The sequence below is a fragment of the Pelecanus crispus genome, chromosome 2, assembly GCF_030463565.1.
Source record: "Pelecanus crispus isolate bPelCri1 chromosome 2, bPelCri1.pri, whole genome shotgun sequence".
Taxonomy (NCBI): domain Eukaryota; kingdom Metazoa; phylum Chordata; class Aves; order Pelecaniformes; family Pelecanidae; genus Pelecanus; species Pelecanus crispus.
This window is the reverse complement of record NC_134644.1, coordinates 55,364,230-55,379,457: the sequence shown is the minus strand read 5'-3', so window position 1 is coordinate 55,379,457 and position 15,228 is coordinate 55,364,230. Positions and strand designations below refer to the sequence as shown.

Sequence of the window (15,228 nt, the reverse complement as noted above, 5' to 3'; positions counted from 1 at the left end):
GCTGCGCCACTGTTCTGAAGTGCTTTGGTTAGCAGGATTTTATTGGAAAGGTAGATACAAGTATTCCCAGCTCCTCTGGCAGTCTTTTTGAATGAAGTTGGCCATGTGCTGTGGCCTGAACATGGCCTATGTATACGGCCTCACAAAGGATTTAGATATAAGATTATCCAGTTTGTGAATGTTCTGTCAGCTTAGCTCGGAGATAAGTGCCAAGCTGGTTGGCTTACCTTAACGGTGCTGATCCAGAACAAGAGCAGCAGCAGGGCTTTAGGCAGGTGCCAGAAGAGCTGGGCTGGCCAAAATATAGCCAGCCCTGGCACGCTATAGGTGCCTAAATGGTTAAGCCTGTATTTCTGTAGGTTCTACATCATGCCTAAGCTGTCCCTGAGGAACCTGCAATCTTTATGGATCTGGGCATCAGCCTTTTACAGATGCATTGCTGCCAATGAGAAGCCAGTAATTAGCAACAGGATCTTGCCCATAAATTAGCAGCAGTAGCTGGATATGAACTTTATTGGGAAAAAATTGGAAGAAAGGACAGGGGAGACCTGAATGTATGTCATGGTCCATGCAGGGGTGTGAAGGAGTGTGTTGCGTTTGCGTGGAAAGGTTTTGGTAGCGGGGGGGCTACAGGGGTGGCTTCTGTGAGAAGCTGCTAGAAGCTTCCCCTATATCTGACAGAGCCAATGCCAGCTGGCTCCAAGATGGACCCGCCAGTGGCCAAGACCGAGCCAATCAGTGACCTACTCCGATTTGATTGGCAATAAATTAAGCTAATTTCCCCAAGTCAAGTCTGGTTTGCCCCTGACAGTAATTGGTGAGTGATGTCTCCCTGTCCTTATCTCGACCCATGAGCTTTTTGCTGTATTTTCTCTCCCCTGTCCAGCTGAGGAGGGGGAGTGAGAGAGCAGCTTTGGTGGGCACCTGGCGTCCAGTCAGGGTCAACCCACCACAGGGAGGAATGGGCTTGTTAGGGTTTCATCCACCCTCTCCCCATGCATGTGCAGATGGTTTGCAAGCTAGGAAGGAGGGAAAAAACTGTGATTCCCCTATCAGTCTTGCTAGCCAGGACTGGGAAATGTCAGAATTTGTTGCTGATGCTTCTGTAAGTCATTACCCCTGGAGGAAGGAGGAAGTGGCAGAGGAACCGGGACTTGTAAATGATTCCTAATCAAAGTGCTTCCCAAGGCTATTCCTGGAGAGCTGCAGATTCCTCAGCACCCCTTGCTCAGGCTTGTGTTTAAGACTAAAATGTGTTGCTTTCCCTTGATCACAAGCCGGAGTGTGCCCTACCCTGGAGTAAAGCCAAGCCGTATCTCTGAGGAGGGACAGCTCTAGGTAGTACAAAGTGGTGGAATTGTGCACTGTGGTATGAGGGATGTTATTATCGATAAGTACCGTTGACCTACAGTGAGTCTAATCCTACAGCACTTCAGGTAGACTGAAGGTACCTTCTGTAACTGTTTCACTGTAGGAACAGTTTCGTAACCTACTGGTTTCATAAAGGTTTAGCTTTCCTAAAACTTTATTTCCAACAAATCCTCTGAATGCGCTGCGTTTTAGCACTTTCTCTTGCTGAAGTCTGCATAACACTTTAAAGTGTATTTTTAACTCTCCTTGCTAAGTGCTTAGGACAAACAGGATCTCCTGTTAATGAAAACCTTTGATGGATGCATTAAGGAAGCAATGCATATGTAATCCTATATTTCCTGAGGTTACCTCAGCAGTATATGTGGAGCATAACATTTAAGGAGGGTACGTGCATGTATAAAGGTCTTGTAAAAAGCTAGAAGTAGTGTCCTTACTACTACTACAACAGTATGATTTATTTTACCACGGAAGTTCTACAGATATCAGTGTGCTTTATCATCAAACCTTCAGGCAAGGCCATCCATAAATTGTAGAAGCAGCCGGTGAAGGATTAAGTCTCAACCTCTCCAATACCTCATTGCCCTGAATCACTGAAGGAGATTTGTTCTCTTTGCTTGTGAATGGAACAGTGACTTGGTGTGGGCTATGCTGGCAGGTTTTGACCTAGTAACAACTTTTCCAAATTCAGGTGTGTAGGCACCTTCTTCTAAATTGTGTGCTTTTTTCCTCTTCCAAGAACAACCCTAGTTGGTTTTATTCATGACCTTGTTTATACATTTGCACCTCCAGAAAATGAAGCTTCAAACCATGCAATGAAATGAAGTTCATATTGCCTACAACAAAGTATCTGCATTGCTGAAAATAAAGCCTTTATTTTGTATCTAAATGCCAGATGTCAGGATTTGGGCATTTGGAGATTTAATTCACTTGAGTCTTGCAATTTAGTCCTGCAGATAACATAAGGCGAATTATTTAAAACTAATGCTCTAAGGCGAAGCTGTGCGGATACATCTGTAGAGTTTCTTGTCGTGACCAAGTATGTTAAAGAATGTGATGAAGTGAGAGTCAGAATTGTCACCTTTCTCAGGACCACAATGGTACTAGTATTCTGTGTGTGCAAGAAACACGCTGGGGACACTGGAGGGATTTAATAACTGTGTATCTCTGCAAACGGACTGTTCAGAAGGAAAAGCTGTTCTCAGAAGGGAGGCCAGTACTGCGCTGTAATGTGGGAATTGGAAACGGGGGTGAAGGTAGTCGCCAATAGCTGCCAAAACATGGGCTTTGTAGGAGTACTGTTTACTGTAGGACATAGCAAGAAAAGCTTGTAAGGTAGTAGCACAAAGCTTATGCCACAGAAAAGGAAAAAAAAAAAAAAGAAAACCTTTGTGCAAGTTTATCTTATGAAAAGCAAGTGCTATTTATATAAATACATTGTGGCGGTGACTATCATTTTGCAAACGTCGGGTTAGGACTTTGAAACGTTATGCAAATGCACTGGTGGTGTATACACAACTACACCCACTGGACTGTGCTTCATGTGTTCTTGATGCCAATGAAAACAAAGCAGCCTCCAACTGATTCAGGGGAAAAGTCATGGCTGCAAGAACCCAGGACCTGCTTTACAGAGCTACTGCTCTGCTTCTAATAACTGAAGTTAGGAAAGTCCCTTGGATTTAACCCTAACTTTCTTATTATCTGGGATGGGATGTGAATAAGCTGAAGAAGCTTGTTAGTGGTTTTTAATAGTTTTCCTGGCCACAGACAGTTTCCAGCATAACATGTTTTATTGCCATTTTTCATAGAAACAGTTCTTTTTAGAAGAGAAATAAATAATCATGTGGCTCACAGCAAAGCTTCAATAGTCACTGGAGACCTCTGGTGTAACAGCTAAATTAATCACGAATAGCTGAACTCTTTCCTGCAGTGGCATGCCAGAATTGTTTCCTTGCCAATGTCTTTGCTTCCCTTCTGCTGTCCCCATGAAGCTGCTGCTCTTTACCCCCATGGCGGTGGAGAGCTCTGCCCCTTTCTGCAGTGTGGAGCTGCCCTCCTGGCCCATTCCTGTTTACATGGTTATCTTGGCTCATTTTGCACCATTGCCCTGTGCAACTTCTGGGACTTTTGTTCAAAATGCTGTCACCCAAAGCAGACTGAAAATCAATGGAAAGACTCCCACTGATTTGTATGACCTTGATGCAGTCCTTGCCTACATCCCGCTTCAAAATCCACCTCTTCCACCAGGTGTATGTGTTCTAACCTCCAGCACTATGGAAAGGCATTGTGCTGTAGTGAGTGCTGTATGGTGCTGGATGCCTATCCCTGTTTTTCCTAGCAGTATTCAGAGAGATGACTTGGCACTGTTTGAGTGTGCCCTGTGCAGCAACTGGCAGGGGGAAGCATAGCCTATAGAAGGATGTCTAGTTTATAGGAAACACCAAAATGTGTGGAGGGTACGTGCAGTGGTACGTGTGGTTGTGGCATTTCTGTTTAGTAGCTCTTTATAATAAAGAGCTAGTTTTAATCTTAGAAGTTTGAAGCCTTTTGATACTACTACCCAGCGTGGACTATACAACGTGTAGTGGCAGCAATCCGTTTAAAGACACCTGCAGCAAGGAAGAGAGTTTGACTAGTAAGTGTGTGAAATGACAGCAAGTGATTGATGGAGATGATGTGAAAGGATTTAGACTGGAGGAAAAGCTGGATTTGACATGCTGGCCAATCATCTCCATGCTGAAAGCAAGAACTAGCCTGCTATGTAGCATTGAGCATTGCCGGTAAAGTTGAGAAAATGAAGATAACTTTTTAGGTACTCTCTCACTGAGAAGAAAATTCTGAGAAGTGATGCTCTGTTGCCGGGCATAGTGCCTGAGATAATTAAGCAGCCCACAAAGGTGTTTGAGGTGCAGTACGAATCCAGACGTCTCTAAGCTGTAGAGAGATACTGTTGATTTTTTTAACTCGCTATCAACTAGCAGAAGAAGGAATAGGCACTTACATTGCAGAGTTGAAAGCTTTGCCTTCTGCATATAACTTTAAAGACATTAAAGAGTACCTAATGAAAGACAGACTAATTTGTAGGGCACATTATTTCTGCTTGCAGGAGAGATTTGTTGAGAGGAACAGATCTACCCCTGGAAAAAGCCTGAGTTGTTGAACTGTCCAGGAGAAGGATCAATAAAATAACAGCTTCCAAAGCAGAACAAGTATGTGGGCTCCAGCTGAAAGCATCCAGCACTCAGGGTAGTTGCAGGCCGGTCTGGAAGACAGGTATCATGAATCTGTGTAGGTACTGGGGAAAAAAAAACCCACAGGAAAGACAGGAAGAAAGATGCCTCATCTCATGGGAATGGCGCAATAGGTATAGGACACAGACCTGTCTGGTATCCCATTTCCACTGCTAACCTAGGAACAGATATATTGTTCCAGGAGCAGCAGAAGTAATGAAGCTCTGTTTCTATAGATGCGTAGACTTGCTCCTTTATCTGCCCTGACTGCAATAATCTGAGCTTTCCTCCAGCACCTCCGTGACATGAGCACCAAGCAAAAGGCAGGACATCTGGCAGATGCTGCCTGGATGGCCAGCTGCTGCCTAACACTGTGGGATGCTTTCTGGTGTCCCTTTTGGGAAAGAAATTGGGGGCTCTCTACTCTGCAGCAGTCCGGTTTTGACAAAACTTGTAGGAACTTGATGTTCTTGAGATCTTAACATAATTTTGACTTTTGCTATTTTATCTGTATATACTTTTTTCAGAAGTGTCCCTTGATCATTTGTGGCTGTGGCTGATCAGGGATTCACAAGCTACAGGTGTGCCTGGTTTGTGCCTGCATAACCCTTCTTTCCTTAGGAAATCAGCCTGAAAGGGGAAAAAGTACACACCGTGATTAAACCTTTCAAGGCTTCCAAGTGAAGAGGGGTTATTTACAACACCACTTTCAACAGAGCCAAGAGCTCAGTGCATAAGCCCTGGAGGGGAGGGGGCTGCTGGCTGTTCAGCTGCTAGACTCTGAAGCTAGGCTGTTGGTTCAGCAAGCGATTTGATTTCAGCCGGATTGTGAAGCCAGATGCAATATAATCCCAGCAACACTTCTGCACAGCGCTATTAGACCGGAGAAATATGACCAAGTGCTGGTTGCACTGAGTCCTCCAGCTGAGAGCAGAGCACTGCGTGACCTTCCCCGAGGAGCCCTTCTGCAGTTCCAGCAACTGTGAAATTTTAGGAGCAGTGTCTCTGCCTGTGCATACTTAAAGAAAGCTACTGTGCAACCCAGGATTTAATTTTCCAGAATGTTCCCTTTCACCCAAGGCAGTAAATACCCTGGCCTTCCACCTCCTCCCACACGAAAGTTGGTGCAAATCGTGTTTCAAAACTTGAAAGAACCAGGACAAGCAGCTCCCCAGCAGTCTGATTGCAAAGTGGAGAGCTATACCCCAGAACAGTGTACTTCACTCTCTAGAAGGATGCTGTGATATTTCAGCAAACAAACACAGCACACCACTTCCCTCTGAAAAAGAGAAAATTTCTTTTCTGCATCTAAGCAATCTCAAGAAATGTGGCTCTTGAGAAGTGGAATAGATAGCAAGACTGGATGGGCTGGGCACATACACGAGTCACTTGGTACATATGGTATTTCACTGATGGAAAGCATGACAGTATTTAGAGGTTTCATCCTACCCTAAATTACTAACTAATGGATAATTTAGTTAATTCCTCAGCAGCTGGATACAACCACATATAGATTAACTTCCAAAAGAGGGAGGCTTTTAGATTCTTGGTTTTAGGTCAAGATGTTCCAACTCTGTGACACTTTGCAATCACACTTGCAATTTGCTAGGAGCTTGTGGACATGCATTTATATTAATTGGAGACAACTAATCAAACTTTCTTATTAATACAGCTTGTTGGTGACACTAACAGTACACCTAAGTACTTGTATCATAAGGGGGCACATGGAGGGAGAGGTGATACAGTCAAACTCAACCTGCTAGAAACTGATGGAGTTCTTTAGACTTCTCTTGCCTGTGCCAAAGAATGCCCTTGCATCAGATTGGGAGAAAACAGTGGGAAAGGATAGTTTAAGAAGTGTGTCTTTACTTTGCCCCAGAGTTTGCTATAGAAATTTATTCTTAAGAATCTTTCAGCTTACCATTTGTAATCTCTATAGATTTCAGGTAATTTTTAAGACATTTAAGAGACTAATTCATATCCACACTGAACTGCATGATCTGGTATTAAAATGGAGAGATCTTTAGAGCATTTGCTGCACATGCACTTCTTAGGACACCACTTTAGACTGTCACTAGGACCACGTTCTAAAGCCTTCCTGTAGCAGTGATATCTCAGCAAATAGGGTTTGAAATCTAGATCCAGAGTTTAAAAATCTAGCACACGCAAAGCAGTATAAATACTTGCTTCTTTGAACTGAAGCTCAAGATCTCCCTATTCTGAATTTTATCCAATACTTTCTAAAGAGGCATTTTTAAAATCCTAGTCTAGACAATAGATCAGGCTGCAGGGATGTGGGAAGCTCTGGCTTGTGTATCTGTCTGTTTGCTGAACTGATTGATGTGCTGTTTGCTTTTATGCTGAGAACCATTTTGCTACTTCGTGCATTTCCTAAAAACCTTCTCCCTCCCATGACCCTTCCAGGGAACTCTCACTGTGTATGACACGGCTGTTTCAGGGACCCTGAAATACTGTGTAAGGGTAAAGTTACTCTCAGAGGCTGTCTGCCACATACTGCACCAGCATTCTTATAAGAACTGGAGTGTCTTTCATCTGATTTGGGAGAGAACCTCCATTTTATTTCCAAATGAAAACCACAATCTAAATACAGTATCCTCTCACTTTTGTGCCTGAAGTCTTCTTACATGACACATCAGGGACTCTACACCTGATTGTAAACCAAACGTATGGGTTTACAAGCATGTGATTCCAGGGGTGTCTTGAAGATGTTTGCACAGTACATGTTGCTGGCTTGTTTTACATATTTAGTACACGTTTGGGAGGTAGCAGAAGTCTTTACTGTCACACAGTAGTTAATATGTTAGACCGAGCTCCTGGTGACCAACAAGTGTATGCAAGCCAATACACTATCCAATTCACGTAGGAAGCCTTATACACATCAGCAAATGTGGTGGAGTGAAATAGGAGTCCTGGTATGCCTTAATCTTTTTTTTTTTTTTTTTTTCCCCAGAATGGTAATAATCATCATTATCTGAATCTCAAATGATATGTCTATCTCTTTACCAGCCAATTTCTATTCATTGCCTTTATGACACTGCTGTCACAAAAATGATCCTGTCTCTTAATGTGTTCATGGTGGCTGTAGTCACCTGCACTGTACTAGAGCGGTTGAAGACAAACAGTCCTACAGTTGTGTGTTTATTTGGCTTCTCTTGCCACTGGCATGGGGCAGACTTGCTCAGTAGTGACCCTGTTGAACTTTCAAAGGTATCTTTCATGCTGGTGGCATAAAATCTTTATTCATAGCTGGAGACAACCTTCAACATCTGTCTTACTTCTTACAGCAAACCCTGCTGAGCCTACAGTGTGTCTCTGACCTTGCTCTAAATATCTGGAATACGTATCCTAGAGTTCAGAGAAATAAAATTTTGATATTTATCATTTTTTTCCCTGTAAGGATAGCCTCACTGGTAGCAAATGAAACCTTTCACACTTCTAGAATGGCAGTTAAAATAAATGCCTACAATCCACAGTGGGCTGAATCCTAATGCCAGCACTTAGACAAAATATTCTGCAAAATCAATGGAAATTTTACTTCTGTTGGAGGATTAGCAGAGTCTTTCAGGCACAAGGTGAACGCAGGGCAAAACTAGGGAGGAATCTTTTTTAGATGATTTATAGCTTCACTAAAGCACAAAGATAAAGCCTAAAAGTGAAATGGAAAATGAGATGCCCACAAGAAACATGGTTCTTGATGATACTAAAGTTAATCTTTAACATTAAATAACATGTATATAAAATATTATTAAGTTTAGACATGCTTGTTATCAGTACCAAACCAATTGGGAGTATGGAAACCTCTGTCCTGAGATTTCATGAATGCTTTCAAAATCTGCTTATGACAAGGGCAACTCTGCTGTTGGTGGTCACTGTTCTTGTCCTCATGGTAGGTGGAGCCCAAGGCTGTTGGAGATTAATTGCAGCAGGCTTCCAACCTTTGGGGAGTTTTTGGACAGACAGTTTTTTCTGCAGGCATTTTTCTCTCTCTCTGTCCTAGCACACAGGCTGCATACATGCTGTGCACCAGGCATGTGGGTAGCCTGCCCAGAAACTGCACTCTATCCTTCATCCAGTGTCTCCAGCAAAGTCAGACGCAGCCTGGATGCGTGCGTCTCTCAACTCTGCCGAATTTCTTGTGTCCTTATTGAACAGTGAAGTATCATAGTTGAGGTAGGAGCTTAGCAGACGTGGATGGACAGGTAGCTAGACTAGCTCCATACTTTCGTTTTAGGAAAGACTCGTCTGTCTTTCTGAAAGATGGATCTCTTGTGGGAGAGGTAGAAAGTGCCATTTCATCTTCTCCTCTCTTCTGTCTCTTGAGAAAGCTGCTGACATGAGATGAGATGATACCTCAGTCCATACCACCCTCCAAGCTGATGCCAGGGAACCTCTTGCTTTGTTTTGCAGATAAGAGGTGGCAGCAGGAGTTATAGTGGTTTTATTTGTCTCTGAGGTGGAAAGTGAATCTTTTCATTGTAGACTGTAACTTTTTTGCAAAATCTGTTACCTCCAGAGGACTGTGGACTGCAGCAGCATCCCCTGATTAAGGCTTCGCGTCTTACTTCATGTCTTCACTATCACTCAAGGATTTATTTGCCTATCTCTTGAATAGCATTTCTCACAGGAAGTAGATGTCACTTGTACTTTATTGGTCTGCACTGGCTTCCAGTTCAGGTTCGGTTTTACTGGAAGGTGTTGCTTCAGACCTGGAATATTCTGGCTGCCTGGGAGATGTTATGCTTAGCAGGGAAATGTGAGCTAAAAGCTGTAGAGGTAATTGGGAGGTGGAGGAGGCAAGGTGTTTACTGTACAGTTCCCACCCTGGCTTAGGTGGTCCAGAGCCAACCTTTTTGCTCTCCAGAGTTATTTTTTCCCCTTGCTTTTTTTGTTGAACTTTTCTTGCACTGCGTTTTCTACACGGCTCTATTCCATGCAATATAAAGCACTGGCAACACTAGTTAATCCTGAATGCTTTGTGAGTTTTGAATTGTGATGACTGAAGCTTTTAAGAAGATAGAAATATTGTGTAGGTTTTGACATGTCCTTATAGTGCTCAATGAGCTATCTCTCCAAGCTCTGTAGGGCAAGTAGAATTATACTTACTTTAAATGGTACAGGTTGATTTGTTTCAGGCTGTTTTTGAACTTGCACCCTAGCATGATATTCAAGCCTGGAAGCCTATCTGGGACAGAAGCAAGCTATAAAGGAGTTTGATGTTAAAAAGCAGCATTACAGCTGGAAGCAGCAGTAGCAGTGTGGTATAAAGAGTGAACTTAGTTTTGTGCAGAGGAGAAGCCAATACAAAAAGTATAAAAGGAACTATAAACAAAGGCCAAAATGAAGAAATATTTCATTTTATCCATGGCATTTCATTTAAAAAAAATTCTATGCAACAGACTGCAAAGGCAGTGTCTCAATAATGTGCTAAGCCTGAGCTTTGATTTAATCTGTCAGAGAAGCAAGACTCCAGAGCACTTCCGCACAGGCATAGGATATGTGAGTATTAAGTACAGAAGCAAGGTTGCAAGAAAGGACCTGTGCTCACCATGTGTCAAAGCATTGCTTTATCTTCCATGGATGTATCCCTGATCCTGTCACCAGACTGGCTGAGGTCTCCATGCCCTACTTTTCCATTTGCTGACTTGTCACCAAAGTTTGAACTTTGTCTTCTCTTAGCCTTTTTCCTTGGGCTGAATGACGGCACTGCTTCAGGAAGCCCTTCTTTAGTATTTTCTCTTTCATTCTGCACCTGTGTCTCTTCTCACAGAGCTATTCCCTGAGCATCATAAGGAACATCAATGAAGAATTCATTTCGTTTTGTCAAGTTTCTGGTCTGACCCTTAATTTAGAGCAGTCATTTCAGTCTACAATAAACTCTGTGTTCCTGCATGCCGCAGTGAAAGAATTACGAGCAGTCCTTAGCCATGTGCATTCAGGATGCTTTGGTGGCCCCATGGGACAGGTAGACTTCAGTGCCTGAAAACTTATTATAGAATGGGGTACAGTCAGTATGTTATTTTCTGTATAATAATGCGTATGTGGGTCTGCCTGTATGTAAAAGCTTTTTACATGATTCACTGAGGCCATTAGGAGTCGAATGGCATACCATCATTCCAGGCACAAAGCTCTTCAAAATGAACAGCTTTTTCCATCTTTCCCCAGGGAGCCCTGAGAGGCATCCAGCATGTAGGTAGGAGGAGACTGTTCATAAGTCTTCCATCACAGCATCCAGGAACACAAAGCTTATTGTTGGGATGAGCCTGCAGCTCTGAGTGATAAATGAGGCAGGGCAGTTAGATGAAAAGGGCTGACTTCTCTTGTGAAGACAAAGGTGGACTGTTTTTTAAATTTTAACAACCTGGACTGCTCACAAGTGTATGGAGTACATGTTGGTAGAGGGTCCAGAGCTAAACACAGTATTCTATAAGCATGGCGAAGTAATCAGGCAACAGAACAGAATGAGAGCAAAGATCTCTTTTGACTGACTTAATCTTAGACGTGTATTCTGTGCTTTCATCTTTGCTGTGCTTTTTGCTTCTCTCTGTTTCTGATATTTGTTGATATGCCAGGATATATCTAGTCCAGGTTGGTTTTTGGTTTTTTGGGGTTTGGGGTTTTTTTTTGCCACATTCATTCCTAAAATTTCATATACTCTCTTGGTTTTCAGTCCTCTGAAGAAAGCAGACCTTCTGGGTTTGCATAGTTGGACTCAGAGGCTAACAAGAATGTACTTTCTTAAGTGATTTTGGCTTATTTGGTTTCTGAGGTCATGGACATAGTGGAAGAACACCTGCTCTCATCTTGCTTCAGCACTTAATCCCTGTCCCAGACAAGCCTAGAAGGGCATGGCGCAAGAGGTGAAGAATAATGTAAACATTTTGAACATCCGGAAAGGTTAATGGACAATGATTTTATTCTCCCTGGTTTTCTCATATCCACACTAAGAAATAAGATAGAAAGACACAGTTTCTTCAACTATTACATTCATTGCTTGAGAGAATGAAAAAATATGAATAATCCAAGGTCTCTGCAAGCAATATAGAAAGTGTTGAAGGGCAGTTGTACACGTTCCTTCCATGCCTGATGCAATCAGAAATTTCTGTTGGCAAATACTGCTTTGGCCAAGCCTTTTCAAGACTTGTTACCAGTCTGTGTGGGTGTGTGCACATCTACTTGACATTTTGCTTTATGTTTTTTTCTAACTGAGACTATTTTCCTTCAGGGTGGCAGAACACAGTGCATCCAAGAAGTCTGTCCCATTCTCTCATGTCCCCAGCACCTCAGTCACATTCCTGCTGGACAGTGTTGCCCCAAATGCTTAGGTGAGTGGTTTTTTTTTTCCTGGGAGTTTTGTAATTAATATGACACATTTCTGCATAGCATCTTTTATATTGGTATTACACAATGCTGGTAAATTCTGGGAGGTGGAAGAGACAGTATTGCTCAGTCTGCAGGTTTAAAGAGGTACTCAGGTTCAGTGTGTAGGGTTGTGATGGGTGGTACTAAACAAGCAGCCGCAGAAGAGCATTTGAGCATAGACCACTTGGCTTGCTTAGAGACACAAATACAGAGATATTTCCCGCCTTCATTACACATGTTTTGCAAAGGATATTGACGTGGGACAAAATGTTTCGTTGGAATTTGCCACAAGAAAAAGGCCTTACCCTCTCATATTTTTATTCAAGTGTGCATTTGCATTCTTGGTTTTGAGGAAATGCAGGTCAGAGGAAACTTCTGGACTGAAATTGCATACTTAGGAGTTGTTGTCAGAGAGGCCAGGGACCCAGGAGTCTGCCTCATGGTTGCCTTCTTAAGGTAGAATCACAGTTTCAGCCAGGAATATTTTCAATTACATCTTTCCAGCACATTTTTGAGGAGTAACTCAGAGGCGTCTAAGAAGGGCTAGTTCTTCCAAGTCATGCCAATGAAGGCAGTGACTTTTGAGAGTCCTTATTTTGCTCTTACCATGTCCACAGATCCCACAGGTTAACATTCCTCAGCACGTCTCCCTCTATTTTATAAACAAGGAGCACTTACATCCTACCAAGTAAATTACCTTTAATTTGGTCTATGAGGTTACAACTAGGTTTGGAAAATTTTCAGAGCTCGTAACTCCCAGTTCTTCAACAGAAACTTTTTGTCATTTTGACCATATCTTTACTACTATCCAAAGTCTGTTTCCAGGGCTAGGTTAGGGCTAGAGAGGCCTGGCCTTGGAGGCAGCAAGCCATAGAGAGCTCCAGCTTCTCATAATACCTAACATTTTTGACTGCTTGAAACAAACCTGAATTTAAGTATTTATTTATTTATTTGCTAATTGAGAAGTGCTACACATAAATATCTGCCTAGAACATTTAACTGCAGCACTAGAGAGTAATACAGTAGAGGAATGAAATGGAGAGGAGAACAGTCCAAATGCTAGGCTTCTATTTTAGCTGAGGACATTTTTACTTTCCTTCCATAAACTCCCCTTGTCCTCTCCACCCCATGCTTTTCCCAGCTGAACCTTCCCCTCCTTGATCTAGGCATTCAAAACCCAGCTTTAATTTTTGACTGCTTCATGGGTTTTTTTCTAGAGATTCTTTTTTCCTTCTTAGAAATATCTGTAAATGAGTTAACTGATAATAATGATTTTCATTTTATGTGATCTTTGCTCTAAAGCATGTCATATACCTGCGAATAGATAATGTCTGTTCACAGGGAAGTGTTGAAAGTTTTGGAGCAGAGGTAGAGCCAAGGGATGTGTAGCGCACTGCATCGCAGTTGGGAAGGAGAAACATTTTCAGGGATGCTGAGGCATGGTTTTTAAAGTATCATGTGGAGGACCTCCCTGCAATTGAATTCTTGATACTCAGCGTATATAGCTTAGAAGAATGCAGTAGACTCTACTGGGACTTGAATTATTAGTTTAACTAGTGGTTATGAGCCAGCAAAGCCGACCATTAAGCCAATATCTTCACCACCACATCTTTTAAAGTGGTAGCTCCTTTGTCAGTGGTTTTTTACCAACTATTTGAACTGGGTTGGCCACCCGGAATTGTGCTGGGTGGTTTGCAAGGCACGGAAAGAGGGTGTGAGAGAGAACTGGACTTTTGTTCACTTGTTGACATAAGTTATGCGACTGAAGTCCTGGCCCCACATAGAGCGGTAGAAGTGTTGCTACAGGCGAGACTATGGCTAGGCTTTGCCTGTAAGTGGTGCATGGATGTAGAGCAGTTTCTTTTAGAGCTACTGAGCGTCCTCAACTGATTTCCTATGTCAGTGCTGCAAGAGAAATTAAACCTTTTGGAAAGATGCACATTCATTAAAAGGAAGGCTGGTTATGCAAGCACAGACTAGTCCAAGGTAGATAATTTGCAAGAGAGTAATGTTCAAATTGTGTTGAACTGAACAATAGCAATTGTTTCTTAACTTTTGTTTAATAGTTATTGTAACATTAGATTTGTAAAAACGCAAGGCTAATCCAATGGATTTTGCTGTGTGCTTATCCTTTTGTTCACTTATATCTCAGAGGAAAATGGAACCTTTTTCTTTTAAGCTGTTCTACATTTATCAAGAATTATTGAAAAGGGAAGGAATTGCAGTGTGCCAAGACCTGGTGGTTTGAGAACTAAAGTAGTGGCCTAGTACTTAGTGACTTCTTGTATGTACGTAGAGTGGCCATTCCCTACCTCCAAATTGATGCCTATTTAACATCAGACCTTAGAAATGATAAGCCAGGAGACTGACAGCCACTCATAAAAGAACGTACTAGTTGGCTGCCACCAAGAGTAAACAGGGGAAGGTATTCAAAACCAGGAAGATAAGTACAGTGATTTCATGTGAGTTTTTGTAAAGAGCTCATGTTTATGTATCATAATGGTCACTTGTTTAAAATAACCTACTAGGAAAGAAGCTGAGGAATAAGAGAAGCTTGCAGAACTGCAAAGTGTGTTGCAGCTTGGATCTGAAAGTGCTTGCAAGAATGCAGGACTTAAGGAAGGATTTGATATTGATGCTGCTTTCCCTGTATAATGCTCTAAACCTTGCCTCGCTCTCATGAAACCCAAATATTTTATGGGTTATGGAAACGAAATATCTTGTGTTGCCCTCATTCTGCTCATAAATGATGCAAATGTCTGTATTTCTTGCAACCTTGTGTGAACATGGAACACCAAACTATCTTAATGAGACCAGACAACACCTATGGTTTTTTTGCATCAGTGTCACTGAGTTGATTCAGTTTAGCTGCTGTGAACCCCTGAGGTAGATATGCTAAAACCAGTTAAGGCTGCTTTATTTGATAAGTTATTGCATTAAGTTAAAGACTGTTTAAACTAGTTTAAGTGTACCTACCCTAAGAGTTTGCAGTGCTTAGTTTTTATTCCTTTAGCTGTACTGCGTACTTTATGATGAGGAGGAGAAGAAGGATTTTTCCAATATAAACATGCCATAAATCATATTTATATTCCCTCCCATGGTAGAATTTGTACAGATGAATGTGTGCTAGAAGAACAGTGAACTGTTAAAAGTACATATTTTTTTCACACCAAAATGGAAACACATAGCAAATGACACATTGCACATGAATTTGGTCTGGTGACAATAAGCCCTACTATTTTTGTTGACA

At 42.1% G+C, this 15,228-nt stretch overlaps 1 protein-coding gene across 1 annotated transcript in view; it reads left to right on the top strand.

Annotated features, from left to right (window-relative positions):
• Positions 1–15,228, top strand: part of BMPER (BMP binding endothelial regulator) — a 148,806-nt gene that overhangs the window by 65,558 nt on the left and 68,020 nt on the right. The window contains exon 7 of the mRNA XM_075706090.1: positions 11,842–11,941. Coding sequence (XP_075562205.1) covers positions 11,842–11,941 — 100 coding nt within the window. The remainder of the gene's footprint in view (positions 1–11,841; positions 11,942–15,228) is intronic.